Source organism: Neovison vison, chromosome 6 (genome assembly GCF_020171115.1).
Source record: "Neovison vison isolate M4711 chromosome 6, ASM_NN_V1, whole genome shotgun sequence".
In the NCBI taxonomy this organism is placed as follows: Eukaryota; Metazoa; Chordata; class Mammalia; order Carnivora; family Mustelidae; genus Neogale; species Neogale vison.
In genome coordinates this window covers 142,955,404-142,972,309 of record NC_058096.1, presented here as the reverse complement: position 1 = coordinate 142,972,309, position 16,906 = coordinate 142,955,404, and the positions used below count along the sequence as shown (strand labels likewise).

The window sequence follows — 16,906 nt, the reverse complement described above, 5'->3', positions numbered from 1 at the left end:
CTGAAATGGGTGAAATTCGGAATAAGATAAAGTTTAATCATTCCTCGCTACACTATGGTTTTCTTCTTGGAAATTCAGTGGGAAAGGAAAGCCTTGCCCAAAACACTGTGTGTTAAGTTCTAAGTTCAGATAATTAGAAACCAGCGTTTTACTTCCTGGAAAACCTGACAGGGCATTAGAAACTCGTAGAGTGCATGGTAGTGTCTTGTTAACTTTGGGTACTGTGTCATACAGTGGTTCTCGCTGACTTACTCTTCTTGCAAGACTGAAACTGTATCCCCACCCCCTTTTTCCTCCTCCTCTCAACAATTTATTTCCTGCTTCTATGAGTTTAACTATTTTAGATAACTCATGTAAGTAGAATCATGCAGTATTTGTCCTTCAGTGACCGATTTAGCACTTTGTATAAAGAGGAGAGATCTCATGTTAAGTGTTCTTCCCACAAATAAACCAGCCACAAAAGAACACAAGGAAATTTTTGGAGGTGATGGACACACTTAGAATCCTGATTGTGCTCTGGTATCATAGGTATATGTGCTCACTTCGGCAGCACATATACTAAAATTGATATCATAGGTATATGTCCAAACTCATCAAGTCTTATATATTAAATACGTGTAATTTTTGGCATACAAATTATACCTCAATAAAATTTTAAAAACAATTTTAAAAGAAAGAAATCCATGTTAGACCCTGGACAGTTCTTTAATTATAAGACCAATCCATACATTATAGTACATTTAGCATCCCTGACTCCTTCCCACTAAATGGCAAAAGCAGTCCCCCACCCCAATTATTGAGTCAAACATCCCCAGAGATTTGCAAAATGCCCCTAGGAAGTGTTACCATCCCTACTTCCACAGAGTCAGTGGCTTCAGGGCGAGAACCTTGAAGTTAGATGATGTTTCTGTAGCTTGGTTTCTTTGTTTACTAGTTTACAATTTGGGGCAAGTCATTTAAATTGTAGTATATTTAATGTGACTGTAACCAGGTGTTTCAGGTTTACTTTTGTTTCTCAAAAACATAGGGTAGAATCCTAACCCCTACTACCTCAGAATGTGACCTTATTTGGAGAGAGTCTTTACAGGAGTAATCAAGTTCAAGTGAGGTCATTAAGGTGAGTTCTAATCAACTATGACAGAAGTCCTTATATAAATGGGGAAATCTTGACATAGCCACTCACACAGGGAAAATACTATGTGAGGATCAAAGTAGAGATTGGGATGATGCTTCTACAAGCTAAGGAACACAGAAGATTGCCAGCAAACCTCTAGAAGCTAGGGAAGAGGCATGGCACAAATTCTTCCCCGTAGCCCTCAGAAAAACCAACTCAACTGACCTTTTGATGGTGGATTTCCAGCCTCCAGAATGATGAAACAATAAATTTCTATTGGCTAAGCCGCTGGTTTATGGTACTCTGTTGTGACAGCCCTAGCAAACTGAGACATCAGGATATTATATTTGTAAAACCAACTATGCCATTTTAATTTTCTTTTTATGTTTTTGTTCTCCTCCAGCACTTTTCTTCCTGGGATCTATTTAATATGAAAATGGGCTTATGGGCTTGATACAATGGAATATTATTCTACCATTAAAAAGAACAAATGAAATCTTGCCATTTGCAACAACATGGGTGGATCTAGAAAGCATAATGCCAAGGAAAAGAAGTCGGTCAGAGAAAGACAAATACCATATAATTTCACTTATATGTGGAATTCAAGAAACAAAACAAAGGGGAAAAAATGAGAGAGAGAGAGAGGGACAAACCAAGAAAGAGATTCTTTTTTTTTTTTTAAGATTTTATTTATTTATTTACAGACAGAGATCACCAATAGGCAGAGAGGCAGGCAGAGAGAGAGAGAGAGAGAGGAGGAAGCAAGCTTCCTGCTGAGCAGAGAGCCCGATATGGAGCTCGATCCCAGGACCCTGAAATCATGACCCAAGCCGAAGGCAGAGGCTTTAACCCACTGAGCCACGCAGGTGCCCTCAAGAAGGAGATTCTTAACCATAGAGAACAAACTAATGGTTACCAGAGGAGAGGTGGATGGGGAGACGGATTAAATAAGTGATGGGGATTAAGGAGTGTACTTATACTGAGCACTGGGTGATAAATGGAATTGTTGAATCATTATATTATACACCTGAGACAAATATAACACTATGTTAACTATACTGGAATTAAAATTTTTAGAAATAAAAAATAAATTAAAAGAAAAAGAAAATGGTCTTGAAAGATAAGATTTCTGTAGAGAGGATATGCTAAGATTAACATATATAGGTTGGGGCTCATCAGCTAATCATGGAGGTCTTCCATGATGGAGGATATAACTTTCTACCATTAAAAAACTTAGCCAAAAACCTAGAGTCTGGAAGACAGACTACGACATGTGTGAAAGCTAAATCTAACCCATTTTCTATTTTTGTGAATACAGATGTATTGGGAGATGGCCTACCTACTCATTTACATACTTTCTAGGGTTGCTTCATACTACAATGACAGAGAGGAGTACGTAAGACTTAGACTGTATGGTCTGCAATACATACAGTATTTACTATCTGGCTCTTTACAAAAAGGTGTGCTCATGGCCTATGTCAAAATATACTCCACTAAAAATATCGGGTTAAAATTTTAAAAAATCAATAAAAATAAAACAAAATAAAATAACTTAAATCCACTGAACATCCTGGACAAAACACCAAGATAGTTAAATAGCCACACTTTTAAGGTAAAATAATGCTCTATGCCAGTACACAAGGGAATAATATCACTGAGTCAGTTAAATGAAGAAAATATGGACCAAAAGTTTAATTTTCAGCAAATTGATCTACAAGTCTAAAGGCCAAAGGCACACTGTTACTAAAATGCAAGAACTCAGGGAAAACCGTTCTCAGGAGCTTTTTCTGAGATGGCTCAGAGAACAAGCTTCAAGAAACCAAGAAAAGACTGTCCCTCTCCCTCTGCTCCTCCTCCTGCTTGCTTTTTCTATCTCAAGTAAATTAATTAAATCATTAAAGAGAAAAAAATAAAGAAGTCACTTGATGTGATGAGTGCTGGATGTTGTATGTAAATGATGAATCACTGAATTCTACTCCAGAAACCAATATTGCAGGGGGACCTGCACCTGGGTGGCTCAAATGATTAAGAGTCTGCCTTCGGCACAGATCATGAGCTCCAGGTCCTGTGATCCAGCCCCATTTCAGGCTCCTGGCTGAGCAGGGAGTCTGCTTCTCCCTCTGCCTCTCCCCCGTGCTCTTGCTCTCTCTTGCTCTCTCTCTCAAATAAATAAGCAAATAAATAAAACCAATATTGCATTGTTTGTTTAACTTAAAATTAAAATTTGAATTAAAAAATTAAAAAAAATTGTTCCAGGGTTAAATGGACTAATATAAATAAAAGTTAAATATGTGAGAAAGTGCTTAGTACACAGTAAATATTGCTTAAGTGTTAGTCATTATTATTTTTATAGTTGTCATCATTATTGACTTTTTAAAAGATTATACTCTCTTTAATAACTATATTTTAGAAGGGCTGTGTGTGTGTCTACATATAGATCTATATATGTCTGTTTTCTCTTAATTATCTAGAAGAAATCACAGTAACTCAGAGAGAAGGACGCATAATGTTACAGCAGAGGTAAGAAAAGGGATCAGATGTGACCTATTCTTCCAAATCCCTTTATGGTTTTATTTTAATTTGGGCTGAATTACTCTGCATTGGGGCATGAATTCTTCTGGAGAATGCTATGTCCCACCCTTTTCCCTATTCAGACCCTCCAGGGTGGACAAATCTAGTGGGTAGACAATAAAGTTTTCCTGAAGAGGATAGGGGTGTTCAGCCTGTGAAGTATGAAGGAAGGGGCTATCTTTAGGGTGGGGTAGAGAGAAAAAGGAGGGAGACTTATAGACTGAAAACATGACTAGGAGTTGGGGTTCTGCCAGTGAGAATTTCCTCCTTTGATTTTCCTCTGAATTTAGCGAATAGCCATATTTGCCATCCTGATAGCAGTGTGTCAAGTCCCAATAGATGCCCTGAACATTTAGAGTGTTCTGCTGCACATCACCAACCTCAGGTCTGGATATCAGAATTACAGGCCAGGGCAGGAAGAGAAAGAGCAGCCTTTTCCCATGAGGTGAGGAGAACAAGACAAGCATTGAGGTGCTGGTGGGCAAAGAAGCTCAATGGCAAATGGTCAAAATGTATCTAGAAAGAATAGAAACAAGTATTTCTTTTCTAAAGTAAATTAGAAGAAAATGCCTTGATAGAAGGCATTTTCTCCCTTCTATCAAGGGAGGACCCTTAAGGGCATATGTTTATTATTAAAAATAATCAGAAATCCAGACTTCCTCTGAAGTATCCATAGGTCCCTCAGATGATCAATTTCAATTCCAATCAGCAAGCACTTACTGTGAAACAAACATTTGTTGGACACTGCTCTGAACTCAAGCTCTACACACTAGACATGTGGACATAGGTTGTGCCATCAAAGGTTCACTGTTGTATGTGGAGAGAGATACAAAAATAGCTAAAATACAGCCTGATTATCATAGAAGAGGCAGCAGTTTTCAATCACGTGTAACTGGATCAATTTATTGGCTCAAAATGTCAGGCAAATATCCATATTGATTGGTTTAGAGGGGACTGGTGCCTTTAATGATTTCCACCCAAAGAGGTCTAAAAGCCTGCAAACATCTTATAAAACCCTGGGCTCAGGAAATTCTTTTGGGTGTTGACTCCCACAATGTGCTCCATATTTTCTACTTTTCTGGCCTCTAAAGTCTCCATCCTTTGGGCTTCCCATCTAGATTCCCCTCCTTGGCCTAAATCTTTCTCAGTGTTGCCACATTTGGATATCTGGAGGTGGCTTAAAAAGGAAGACACTTGGATGGATTTGGAATCCCCTGTACAAGGTGCCTGTTTGAGAAGGACAAGTCTGCAGTCAGCAGATAATTTAGACAAAGGACATCCCTTTTCACTCTGTTCCACTGATGTTGGTTTTATCACTCCCAACCAGTCTGCATTCTCTGCGGCATCTCCCATTTTCTTCTATTTCAGGCACTCTTCAGTGACTGTGGTATAATTACACAAAGCTGAAGTCCTTTTATTTTATCATATTTGCCACAAAGGCCTTATCTATTGACACTGGGAAGGACACAATGGTCTGAACTATGTTTCTAATGTGAAAGCCTTGGATATTCCGTCCTTCCCAGAATGCTCCTCTCCATTAGTTCATGACTACCGTGTATCCAAAATTTACATGGTCAAAGACTGTCCTCCAAAGACAAATAAGTTATAAAAGAAGATGCAGTTCCCATGTTCAGGCCCCTATTCCTCTTCCTGACAGTGACCCCAAAACTAAGTACTGAGTGCAAAAACAGAGGCCTGAAGTGCCAAAACAAATAATTACCAACCCACAATGTCAATAGCGCCAAAGTTGAGAAAACCTGAGTTAGAACGCAACTTGGATGTCGTGACAAAAAGACCCCAAAATGAAATTATTCTAATAAGATGAGAATGTACTTGCTTTTGTCTGGGGTGGGGAGGATGGATCTGTAACAAGACCCAGGCTCCTTCCATATTATTGCTCTGCACTCCTCTATGGTGTCACCCTTGACAAATGGCTGAAGCTGCCTTTGTGGCTTCACCTGAACATTCTGACCCACATGTACTGCTTTGCTAGGGCTGCCCTAATGGAACATCACAGAAGGGGTGTAGCCACAGAGATTTATTTTCTCACAATTCTGGAGGCTGAAAATGGAGGTCAGGATGCTGATGGGGTTGTTTATTTCTTGAGGTCTCTCTCCTTGGCCTGTGGACGGCTGCCTTCTCACTGTGTCTTGACATAACCTTTCCTCTGTATGCCCATATTGTCGGTATCTCTTCTTTTATAAGGACACTAGTCATATTGGATGGGGGTCCCACCTTTATGATCTCATTTAACCCTAATTACCTCTTTAAAGACCCTCTCTCTGAATATAGTCACAGTGTGTGTTAGAGCTTCTAATGTGAATTTTGAGGACAACAATTCAGTCCATAACATAATGGGAAAGGAAGAGAAATTACAGGGCAAACAACTGTATTTTGGGGGGATTTTTCCTAAGAGTTATGTAAGTCATTCTCTTGCATATCATTGGCAAATGAGACAAAACTTTGTCACAGGTGCAGCCCAACTGCAAAATAGGTTGGGAAGTCTGTTCTCTAGCTTGGTGGCCATGAGCACAGATAAATCTCAGAAAGCAATGTTATTTTAGAAAAACTATTAGAGAAAGAGATAGAATTTTAGAAACTGAAAATGACAATCTGTTCTAATTTTGATTTAGTGGTTCCCCAATATAATGCCTCTTGGATTCATCCCAACCACCAGGGCCCATGAGATAATGAAACCAATTCCTACATAGATTCCCAGTACTGCAGATTCCAAACCCATGCTTACATCTTCTTTCATTTAGAAAAGTGTCACAAAACCGCAGCCACAAGAAAACACTTCGTATTTCCTCAGTGGCAGCCTTGAGTCCAGGCAAATTTACTCCCACCCTGAGTTACACCATGTGTCTCTTATTTTTGTCTTTAAAAAAGTAGTGAGAAAGTCTCTGTGGCCAGGGAACTGGAAGAGAAAATGCCTATGCTGTTGCCCTTTAAATTAATTTCCTTCTCTGCGCATGAACACCTGAGCCTCTGCCTTAATGACTGAGGTTGAGATGTGGTTCTTAAAGGCATACAGTTGGAGAATATCCTGGATAAGATCATCTATTAATAATACATTAACAACTATCATATCTAATATGCAATTTAAGAATGACCTAGTAACATTGTAACACAACTTATTTTAACATACATTCACTGAGTTAATATATTAACACTGAACAGTTAGAATTCTAATGCTAAACTTTCAAGCAGTTTATGCAGCTAAAGGCTGAAACCAGGCTATTGCCTGAGTCACTTGTGGAACTTCAGTAACAGTAACAGTCTGTATATTTACGTGAAATGCCATTAACCCTAATGGGAGCGATGGATTCATTACTGAGTTGAAAGAAGGTGACCCTTCACAACTGCCCGAGAAGCACCTGTCTAAGAAAGCCACTCACCATTCTTCTTGTAGAACATAATTTCTCCTTTGAATTCCGTTTTCTCCTCCAGTGACTTTTCTATTTGAAGCATCAGCTGTTCATTGGTTTCAACTCCAAATAAGAATTTGCAGCTGCAACTCTTCTGCATGACTTCGGTCCGGGCGAATCCAGCGAGCTCACAGAAGCCATCAGAACAGTAGACTATGGGGAACCCCTTAGCTACCTGGGCATTCGCGAGGATGAAGTTGCTATCTGTAAAATGACAAGGAGACACTCAGCCACCACATGAGCATGAGGAACTCTTTCTTTTCCATCAGTTTCAGTAACAAATTATGAGCTTGTGTACTTAGCTAACAGTGCAGGTCCTGATGTGCTAGGGTGGGAAGACACTCCAAAACACGGAGCAGCGGAAGTGTGTAGTAAGCTCTGACTTTGGCTTGCATTTTGAAACACACTACAGAAGGAATACAGTATTCATTGGTCTGCTTTGAGGCACTTATTCCCCAGCTGGCAGTCCAGGTAGGACACTTTTGGGCTTGGCTTCAGGTTCAAACCTTGAATCTGCCACTTGATGTATATACATAAACTTGAACAAGTTATTCACACACTAATCTCCTGTTTCCTTAGGTTTGGTTTCACTAAAGGCAGACCCTGAACGGAGATTCAAGTGTAAGACATTTACTGGGCAGATAACTTCAGGAAGTAAGCAAGTGGGGAATTGAGAAAGGGAAGGAAAGAAAGGTAATAAAGGGTAGGAGAAGCGGGTTTTATTGCTATGGCAGCTGAGGTCATATAGGGACCCTAGAAGTAACAGAGGACCACAGCTTGGAATTTGCCCATTAAGGGAGAGAAAGGTGTGTTGCTGGAATTATTTAGAAATGTACAGAAGGTGCTTAGTGAAGTCTCTGATACAAATAAGTATTCAATAAAAATTGTTGAGTGTTAGTCACACCTTTGTGGAATTTTTTTTTAAATATTTTATTTGTTTGTTTATTTATTTATTTGTTTAAGAGAGAGAGACAGATAGTGAGAGAGAACAAGAGTGAGAAGAAGGAGATAGAGGGAACCTGATGAGTAGGGAGCCAGACACAGGACTCGATCCCAGGACCCTGGGTTGATGACTTGAGCCAGAGGCAGATGCCTAACTGACTGAGCCAGCCAAATGTTATGATTATTATGTTAACAAGTAAGAATCAGAGGTTATTATGTTAACAAGTAAGAATCAGAGGACAATCAAAAATAGCAGAGTATTAGGTGCTTGGAAAGAACTCCTGGGGGACAGCATGAGAGGCAATATTCAGGGAAGCTTCCTGCTGGGTGAATTTCTTCTGATACTAATTTTGAGGTTTGGGTATGATATTTATAAGCAAAAAGATGCATATTGGAGATGGGCTGTCAGAGAAGGCATTTATAAAAACCTGTTCATAGGTGACTTTAGGTTCAGAATGAATTAGGGACTATTATTAAATAATTCATTCATTCTCTCATAAAACAAATGTTGGACACTGTATCAGATAATATTAGAGGCTGGGATTTTTAAAATAACACAAGTAAAAATGGAAAGAACCACAGTATAAGTTGTTAAATGAAAAAAATCAAGATTCAATATAATATGTTATTAGATGAACTATTTGTCTGAAAATACATAAACACATATGAACAAATATATGTGTATCCAATATGAAATACTTGTGTGTACTTAAAAATAAGTGGAATAACTTGGCAACTGTAGCTATCTTTAGAGAGAGTGACTTTAGCCAAAGTGGTAGGCACACTTATTTTTACCATACATCTACTATGCCCTTTGAATGTTATACTAAACGCTTTATATATTGCCTATTCAAAGAAACAGTATTTAAAAAAAAAAAAAAAGTTTGCAGTAGACAGCCTGCCTTACATGCCATGAGAAAAGAGGAATTCTACATACTTTCCAATGGCTAGTAGGTCAAGCACTGCAATCTCTTCTGTGGGCTTCCTCATCCATTTTTAAAATATCTGTTTCACATTTCCATAGTCGTCTATCAACCAAATCCACTCCATCCAGCTTTGCTCCAACCAGCCCCTGAGCCCAGAATGCCAGTTCTAGTGCTCCCATCTACCTCCTGCCTGAGCTGGGCTGGCTGGTCTACCCTCCCAGACACCCTTCTCCCTGTGGAGAAAAGCCAGAGCTAAAGCTCTACATTGGGAAGCCTTTGATGGCCTATTTTGAAGCCATGGGAGTGAATTAAATTATCCAAGACTAATATTTAATTCTGCCACACTTTGCAGAAGCATTTATTGACTGTGGACTACATGTTGGACTTTGTTGCAGGTGTAGAGACAAAAAGTTTTTGCATGCAGTTTCTGCCCTTGAAGATCAGTAATGCACCTGCACCAGTTCCCAGGGAGGTCCAGATGTAGGCATCCTCCTACTGCGTTATGGTCTTTACCCAGTAACTTCACACAATGATGGATCCCTCTTTAGCCATAATTTCCCTTCCTCTTCCCATTCTAAAACTTTGGTGGAGAGATTGTTTAGAAAATGCAAATACATCGCACAGGCAAAGTACTCAAACATCCTGAAGGAGCTTTTAATGCATTTTCAGAAACCATTTTTCAGTCGACTCCTGACATGTTTATTGACATTCTACTATATGCCAGGTGACTTGATTCTACCATATGGCAGGTCCTAGGGTGAGGTGAGAATGGGTGTTAAAAGATGAAGAAGGGGGGCACCTGGGTGGCTCAGTGGGTTAAGCGGCTGCCTTCAGCTCGGGTCATGATCTCAGGGTCCTGGGATTGAGCCCCGCATCAGGCTCTCTGCTCAGCAGTGAGCCTGCTTCCCCCTCTCTCTGCCTGCCTCTGCCTACTTGTGATCGCTCTCTGTCAAATAAACTGAACCACCCAGCTGCCCCATAAATAAAAACTTAAAAAAAAAAAAAAAGAAGAAAGTATAGTCTCTAGCTCTATATTCCTACAATTTAATTAAAGAAATGCATGAATATCAATAACACTAAAACACAGCTTACGCTTTTGTACCAAATCAATGATACACACAGATAGTATGCACTACCAGAGTTGAGAGATTCAAGGTTCTAAAGTTTGAAAATGATGAGCTTGGAGTAAGAAATAGGTGAAGCTGATTTAGCAAAAGTCGTGGAAAGTCAGAAGCCAATGCCTGGATGGAATAGGCAGAGGGTGGAGAAACAGTCATTGGAGACGAGAATAAACAACACTGCATTTTGTCCTCAGGTCCAGTTTTCCCATTATTTAAAGGGTTGCAGTAATTTTCTTGCATTAGTATTTGTCTGCTATAAGCTTTCTCATCTTGCTTTATTTTCAACCCTTCTAGGGATGTATTTTAGTTGTGTCTTGCCCAAGCCATGTATTTAAATTTTTGAAAAGTACAATATGAAGGAGTGCCTGCGTGGCTCAGTCAGTTAAGAAATGAACTCAGGGTCATGAGAGCATGGGGCTCTGAGCTGGGCATGGAGCCTGCTTAAAAAAAGTATAATATGAAGATACTTCAATCAACCTGAGCTCAATAAATTTTACTTTTTATCATTTTTACAACTTAATTTGTGCTTTTCTCCATTGTTATTTTGCCTTTTCCATTCTTACAAATTAAGAACTACAACTTAGCTAAAAAATTATACAATATTTAACATCATCAATAAACATCCGCCATAGATCATACATCCAGTATGCAGATTTTATTTCCCTCCTTCCCCAAAGAAGAAACACAAAACTTGAATTTTTGTGATAACCATTCCCATTCATATAGTTTTTACCACTTATATATATATATATCCTCACACAACATACTGCCTATTTTTTCCCTGATTTTATGACATATATTTTAGTATTTCCTTCTACATATTTCTTAGTGAGTTGGCTCTTTTATTAATTTCCTTAACATCCTTATAATTGTTTACATAAGAAGAGACCAGCTCTCCTGAGCTACAATAAGCTTTTGAAAAAAGCTAGAGTCACCAGATTGCCTGAACTGTGTGTTTTAATTGAGGATTATAGTGTGTTTGGGGTATTTAATTCTTCCTGCAAATATACTGCAAAAACAAAGCAAAAAAAAAAAAAAAAAGTCATGTATTTGGCCTTTCTGTTTATATTTAGCACTTGTCCTCGATATGTAATTGCATTTCAATTCCAAAGAGAATTTAGTGGCAGTCAGTGCCTCATAGAGCCTAGTGTGCGAGCTACATGAATAGTCCTTCTGTGCGGGAAAGAGTAGCTCCTCTTACCCAGCTATCTACTTGGAAACATATGCTTTTCTGAATACCAGTCCTGGAATCTCCAAAGCAACATGACATTTACTTTAGAATTATGTAAAACAAAGCCATTGCCATAATGATTATGAACCCATCATGGGTATATCACTATCCATACAGATGCTAAGAGTATTTAACCTTTTAAGGAATCAATTACACATATGTGATATGCATCTAAATGCCACACAGCTTTTCCCTGCTTGTTTCTAGGTCATCTTGTGGTGCAAATTCAGTTTTGAAGTGCCAGTAAACAGTAGGATCTAAATGTGTTTACACTTGAGGCAGTTGATTCTTTCTCTATGCTTCCTTAGCAAAAAGCTTGTGTAGATCATCAGAGGCAATCTCAGGGTTAGGAGAGACCCTGGTCAGACTTCCCAAAATATTGCACCATTTTCCACTCAAATGGAGATGTACTATTCTTGTCAACTTCCCAGGCTCTGTGGGAATGGTGGAAGAAATGGAAAGATAAAGAAGAAAAAAGGAAAAGGCAAAGTCAAACCACTACTCTTTTTATCTTTATATGTGTCCCTGTTTTCCTGAGAACACTGAGGACTGGAGAAGTTTAGTTTCCAGCCCAAAGTGTGAAGCTAGGGATTAAAACCATCTCTCTGTTTACTATATACTGCATTCCTTCTGTAAAGAAGTGATTTGTTCTCTACTTCCAGTAGGAATGGTTAATTCTAGAAAAGTCATTCTAGAAAATAGGTTAAAGCTAATTCTAGAAAAATGGATTCGAAAAATTTTTACCTCTTCTGCTCTGTGAACAGCCCAAACCAATAGTTTTCTCTACAGAGATCACTTATTAAAAGATCATTGACATGTATCAACTCAACAATAAATAAATAAATAAATAAATAAAATGTCAAGTTCAGCTTTAAAGAAAAGTTCATTGATGACATCTCCCAAACCAGCCTGTGTCTATCAGCAACTTCTATGTCACCTCATTTCCTTCAGAAAGTCAGTATTTCAAAAACATGACAGGAACTTTCTTGGTTCCTAAATATTTTGCACAGGCTCATTCCAGAGGCAAAGAACGGTAGCTGCTATTCAACAGATCAGGTTTCTGATCTCCTCATGCCCTTCAGTGTAGATCAGAGTCCTTCTAAAACTCTTTCATTAAAATATCCCTCCACTTGCTGAAGCCATAAATTTGTATTCCAAGGGACCTGGGGGCATTGAGCTAAGTTCTATATTGTTTTTGAACATGTTTCATAAAATCTATCAAAATTTTGTCTTCTACTGTGTTGTATATTCATGTTTGAATATTTTTGATTTGTTTTAATATGGTCCTGCCAAATGTTTAACTCATTTGAAACTTCAGGAAGGTGTGCTGTTTGTTTTCTGTGACTCTGTGCATACCATTTAGCACACCTCAACAGAACATACAATTGAGACTCACGACTCAAGGTAGACTAATATGGGAAACAAAGACAAAAGAAAGAATTAAATTTTCCTACTGCCTGCCGCCCACTGACAGTCCTTGAAACAGGTAGAGTGACCTTCCTCTGAAGCGGGAGAGGGAGGTTCTTTTCTCACAGTCAAAGAATGAATTTCGCAGACAAAGCGGAGTGAATAAAGTGATAGAGTTTTATTAAAGGAAGATACAGAAAAAGCTCTTGAGAGAGAGAGAGGGGTCCCGACAGGGTTGCCAACATGGGCCACCACTGACAGTCTTTTATTTAGAACTGACCAGAGAGCTTATCATTCTTGTGATGTCTTGCCTGAGTAAGGACTGGTGATAACATCTTTAATGGCTTAGTTCTTTTTCGGGTCTGGTTATTCTTTGTTCATCATAGGTGACTGTCATAAAAAAGACACCCTTTCACACACGTCTGGGGCATGGTGGTCTGGTTTGTTCCCTTATCTCTGGTTTCCTTACACCTCAGCACTTTGGAGATTTCTGTATACCTACTCCTATAGCCCCCTACCTATCTCTCCCTATCTAGACCCACCTGTCCCTTACTCACGTCTGGGAGCTCAGCTGCCTCAATGCCAATACTTTACTAAGGGCAAAAGGCAATCTTTTGCCTTTTTTATTTGCCTGTATTATACCGATCCCTGGAATCCTGTATGTCTTCTGTAACATATATAATTTCCTTTGGAAATTTCCTTTATCCCTGCCCCTCCCAACAAGATATGTTAGCAATCATTCTCCAAGCTTATGGTCCATCTGAAGGGTCTCATGGCTGAGTTTTTACTAAGCAGTAATGAAACAATATTTTCCTAACAATAGCTAGCCCTCTCTGGGTCCCAAAAACCTTGTTCCCAAAATACTTTGGAGGTTTGTGCTGTCCCTAACCCTGTTCCAACTTGAAAGTATACAACCAGTCACCCATCACAACCCCAGTGCCCCTCTTTCTGCCCACGTGTCCTGCCACAGAGCTTTAATAAAACCATCTTTTTGCACCGAAGACATCTCAAGAATTCTTTCTTGACCATTTGTTCTAAACCCCAACATTTCTACATCATGGATTAGTGCATGATCAAAAGGATTGGGCAGATCCAAATTAATCTGTCCCAGAGGCCTCAAATACTTCAAGACAACCATCTCAGTATTCAGTCTAAAAATTCTTCACTATGGCAGACTCCTGGAATTGTTCAAACCAAAGTCAGTGATACTTGGCGTCAAGAAGGAACCTGTATTCCTTAGTTCTTTCTGCCCATGACACAGAAGTAGAGACTCTAATGGTCCAAATCTATTTCTGAAATGTGCTTCTGGTATTGGTTCTCTTTTAAAACCAAATCTCGTGTCCTGCTAGTGAGTACTCTATGAGCATATTCTGCAGACAAAGCAGATGGGTAAATTTGAATCCTCCCATTGTTACAGAGAACAAGAAACAAACATGAACTTTTAACCTTCATTTAGGAGTTGCTCCCATGCTCTCTGAATAACATTCACATACAGGTCCAAGAAAGACAATATCAGTACCCCTCATGATATTGATCACAGTCATCTCGACAGAATACTTTATTCAGGTGGGTAGAATATGAATGTCTCTAACTTTAAAATATTTAAGCCATCTTTGCACTTTATATTGATTTCAGGCAGCTTAATTGTATCATTTCCAAGTATGATGGCATCTTTATTAGATTGATGGTACCAGTTGCAAGCTGAAATCCTCAGTGTGCCTGGCACCCAAATTTGGAGGTTGCTTAGATTGGGGACTTTTCTAACCTTTTTAAAAAAAAAAAGCAGATGAAAAATTTGCAAAGAGTAATTCTCATGGTCCTTGCCAACTATACATCACCTAGTAACATGCTTCAGAAAATCATATTAGTACCTTTCATTATTTATTTATGGTCTGATTTTTTTTTAAAAAAAAACTGTATGAATTATCACGCCAGACAGACAAAAACAAGAGGAACACTGTCACAAAGCAAAGCTCAAAGCTAGAAGTCTAGTGCTGAAGCTGTAGTAGAAAGCCATAAGCTGTATCTGTCCATGAGAATATCCTGCTCTTCTCAGTCCAGTAAAGAAACAAACACACAGGGGCGCCTGGGTGGCTCAGTGGGTTAAAGCCTCTGCCTTCGGCTCAGGTCATGATCCCGGGGTTCTGGGATCGAGCCCCACGTCAGGCTCTCTGCTCAGCAGGGAGCCTGCTTCCCTTCCTCTATCTCTGCCTGCCTCTCTGCCTACTTGTGATCTCTGTCTGTCAAATAAATAAAAACAAAATATTAAAAAAAAAAAAAAGAATCAAACACACAGACAAATATAAACAAACGTGCTTTTCCATCTTGCCACTGAGAGTGCAGTCTTAGGCCAACAACATCAGCCTCAGCTGGGAACTTCTGGGAAATGTGGACTCTCAAGCCTCACCTCAGATCCCCTAAATTACAGTCTGTACCTTATCAAGATTCATATGCACATTCCTAGTGGAGAAGCTCTTTTAGAATATCACTGGAGAGGTATCCAAGAGCCTCGTGACAGTAAAGCACTGAGAGAGGGCACCTAGGTGGCTCAGGATAAAAACAGAAAACAAAACAAAACTTCTTTCTCATTGTACATACCCTTTGTAAATTGTGAATTTTGTACCATATGCATGTAACACCTATTCAAAAGTATCTTCTTAAAGTTTATTTCACCATTCATCTAAATGACTGAATAAAAACAACTCAGTTAAAAATGGGTGGTAAACTTGATGAAGTTAAAAAAAGTCTAGATAAATAAATTCTGTAATTTCCATAAAGATAAAAGCTCTTTAAGACAAATACATGTTAGGCAAACTTAGTACACTTTTTTTAAAAAATGATTTTATTTATTTATTTATTTGACAGAGAGAGAGAGAGATCACAAGTAAGCAGAGAGAGAGGGAAGCAGGCTCCCCGCTGAGCAGAGAGCCCAATGCAGGGGTTGACCCCAGGACCCTGAGACCATGACCCAGGTGCCCCAAATTTAGTACACGTTTTATCAGAAGTTGGAAAACAGCAAAATCACTAAATTTTACAAATTCCACTTTTTCAATGGTGTGAGCTTCAGTATTGAGCTATACTAATTCTCCGGTGTATGGTCTCTTAAGAGTTCAGGAAATGAGTTTAATTTTGAAAAACAATGATTCTGACTCATTACAGGGTGACAGGTTTTATCAAAAGTAAAATGAATGAGGGAGAAACTTCAGCAAACCTCACAGACAATAATAAAATTTGTGTCGTGTTTTATCCACAATTGATTCCCTACAAACAAATTTGAAATAATGTTAAAATGTGCCCTACTTTTCTCTAGGTCTTTGTCTTACAGAGTTCAGCTTTTAGACAAAATGATCTTTCAACATCATTGGTTTACTTTTAAAAAAATTAGTATTACTATCTATACTCTGCCATTGGGATGTACACGCCAAGGAACGGGGGTTTGGCTTATGTGTTCATTAATGTAGTCACAAATTCTAGAACAGTGCCTGGCGTATAGTAGATGCTCAGAAATTATTAAAAACATGATTAAAATAAACATGTAGCCTATAAGCTCTTAAGAAAGCATGCCAAAATAAGTCAATGTCGTTTAGCTCAATCTCTTGTGTTTATCAAGTAGCAGGGATCATTTATTACCACCCTCTTTGTTTTAAAGATAAAACTAGTTTGGTCCCTAACAGCTTGTCGTGTGCTCCCATTTTTCATCCTGACGTGCTACTTTTAGTAAAGTCTTTGGTAAGTAGAAATAGATAATTTCATCTTCTATTAGAAAATGAATTAAGCAAAAACAGTCGGTTAAATGATGTTCAACAAAGCCCTTTCCCCTAAAAATAAAATGAAGATATTATAAGGCACTTATACTTAGTAAAGAAAACTACCATGTGAACAACATGAATTAAGCATTTTGGAATCATTAAGGACTCTTTAGAGTCATTAAGAAGCTGCTTTCTTATTTTCTAACCCAGGATGCTGCATTTGAGCCACTACCATAGTGAAGAAGGGAGGCTAACCAGTTCCAAATCGAGCCTAGTGAAAAGACCTAGTTCTGTTGTAAACATCTCTGCATTTGTGTATCTATTATATCTTAATTTGCATACCTATCATCTCTTCATTTGCATATTTGTAACTCTTGTCCCACCCTACCTTCCTCCCCCAAATCAATTTTGAACCTT

General features: G+C 38.7%; 1 protein-coding gene across 1 annotated transcript in view; it reads right to left on the bottom strand.

Annotated features, from left to right (window-relative positions):
* KCNH8 (potassium voltage-gated channel subfamily H member 8) overlaps positions 1-16,906 on the bottom strand; it is a 385,054-nt gene that overhangs the window by 244,837 nt on the left and 123,311 nt on the right. The window contains exon 2 of the mRNA XM_044252531.1: positions 7,084-7,317. Within this exon, the coding sequence (XP_044108466.1) occupies positions 7,084-7,317 (234 nt within the window). The remainder of the gene's footprint in view (positions 1-7,083; positions 7,318-16,906) is intronic.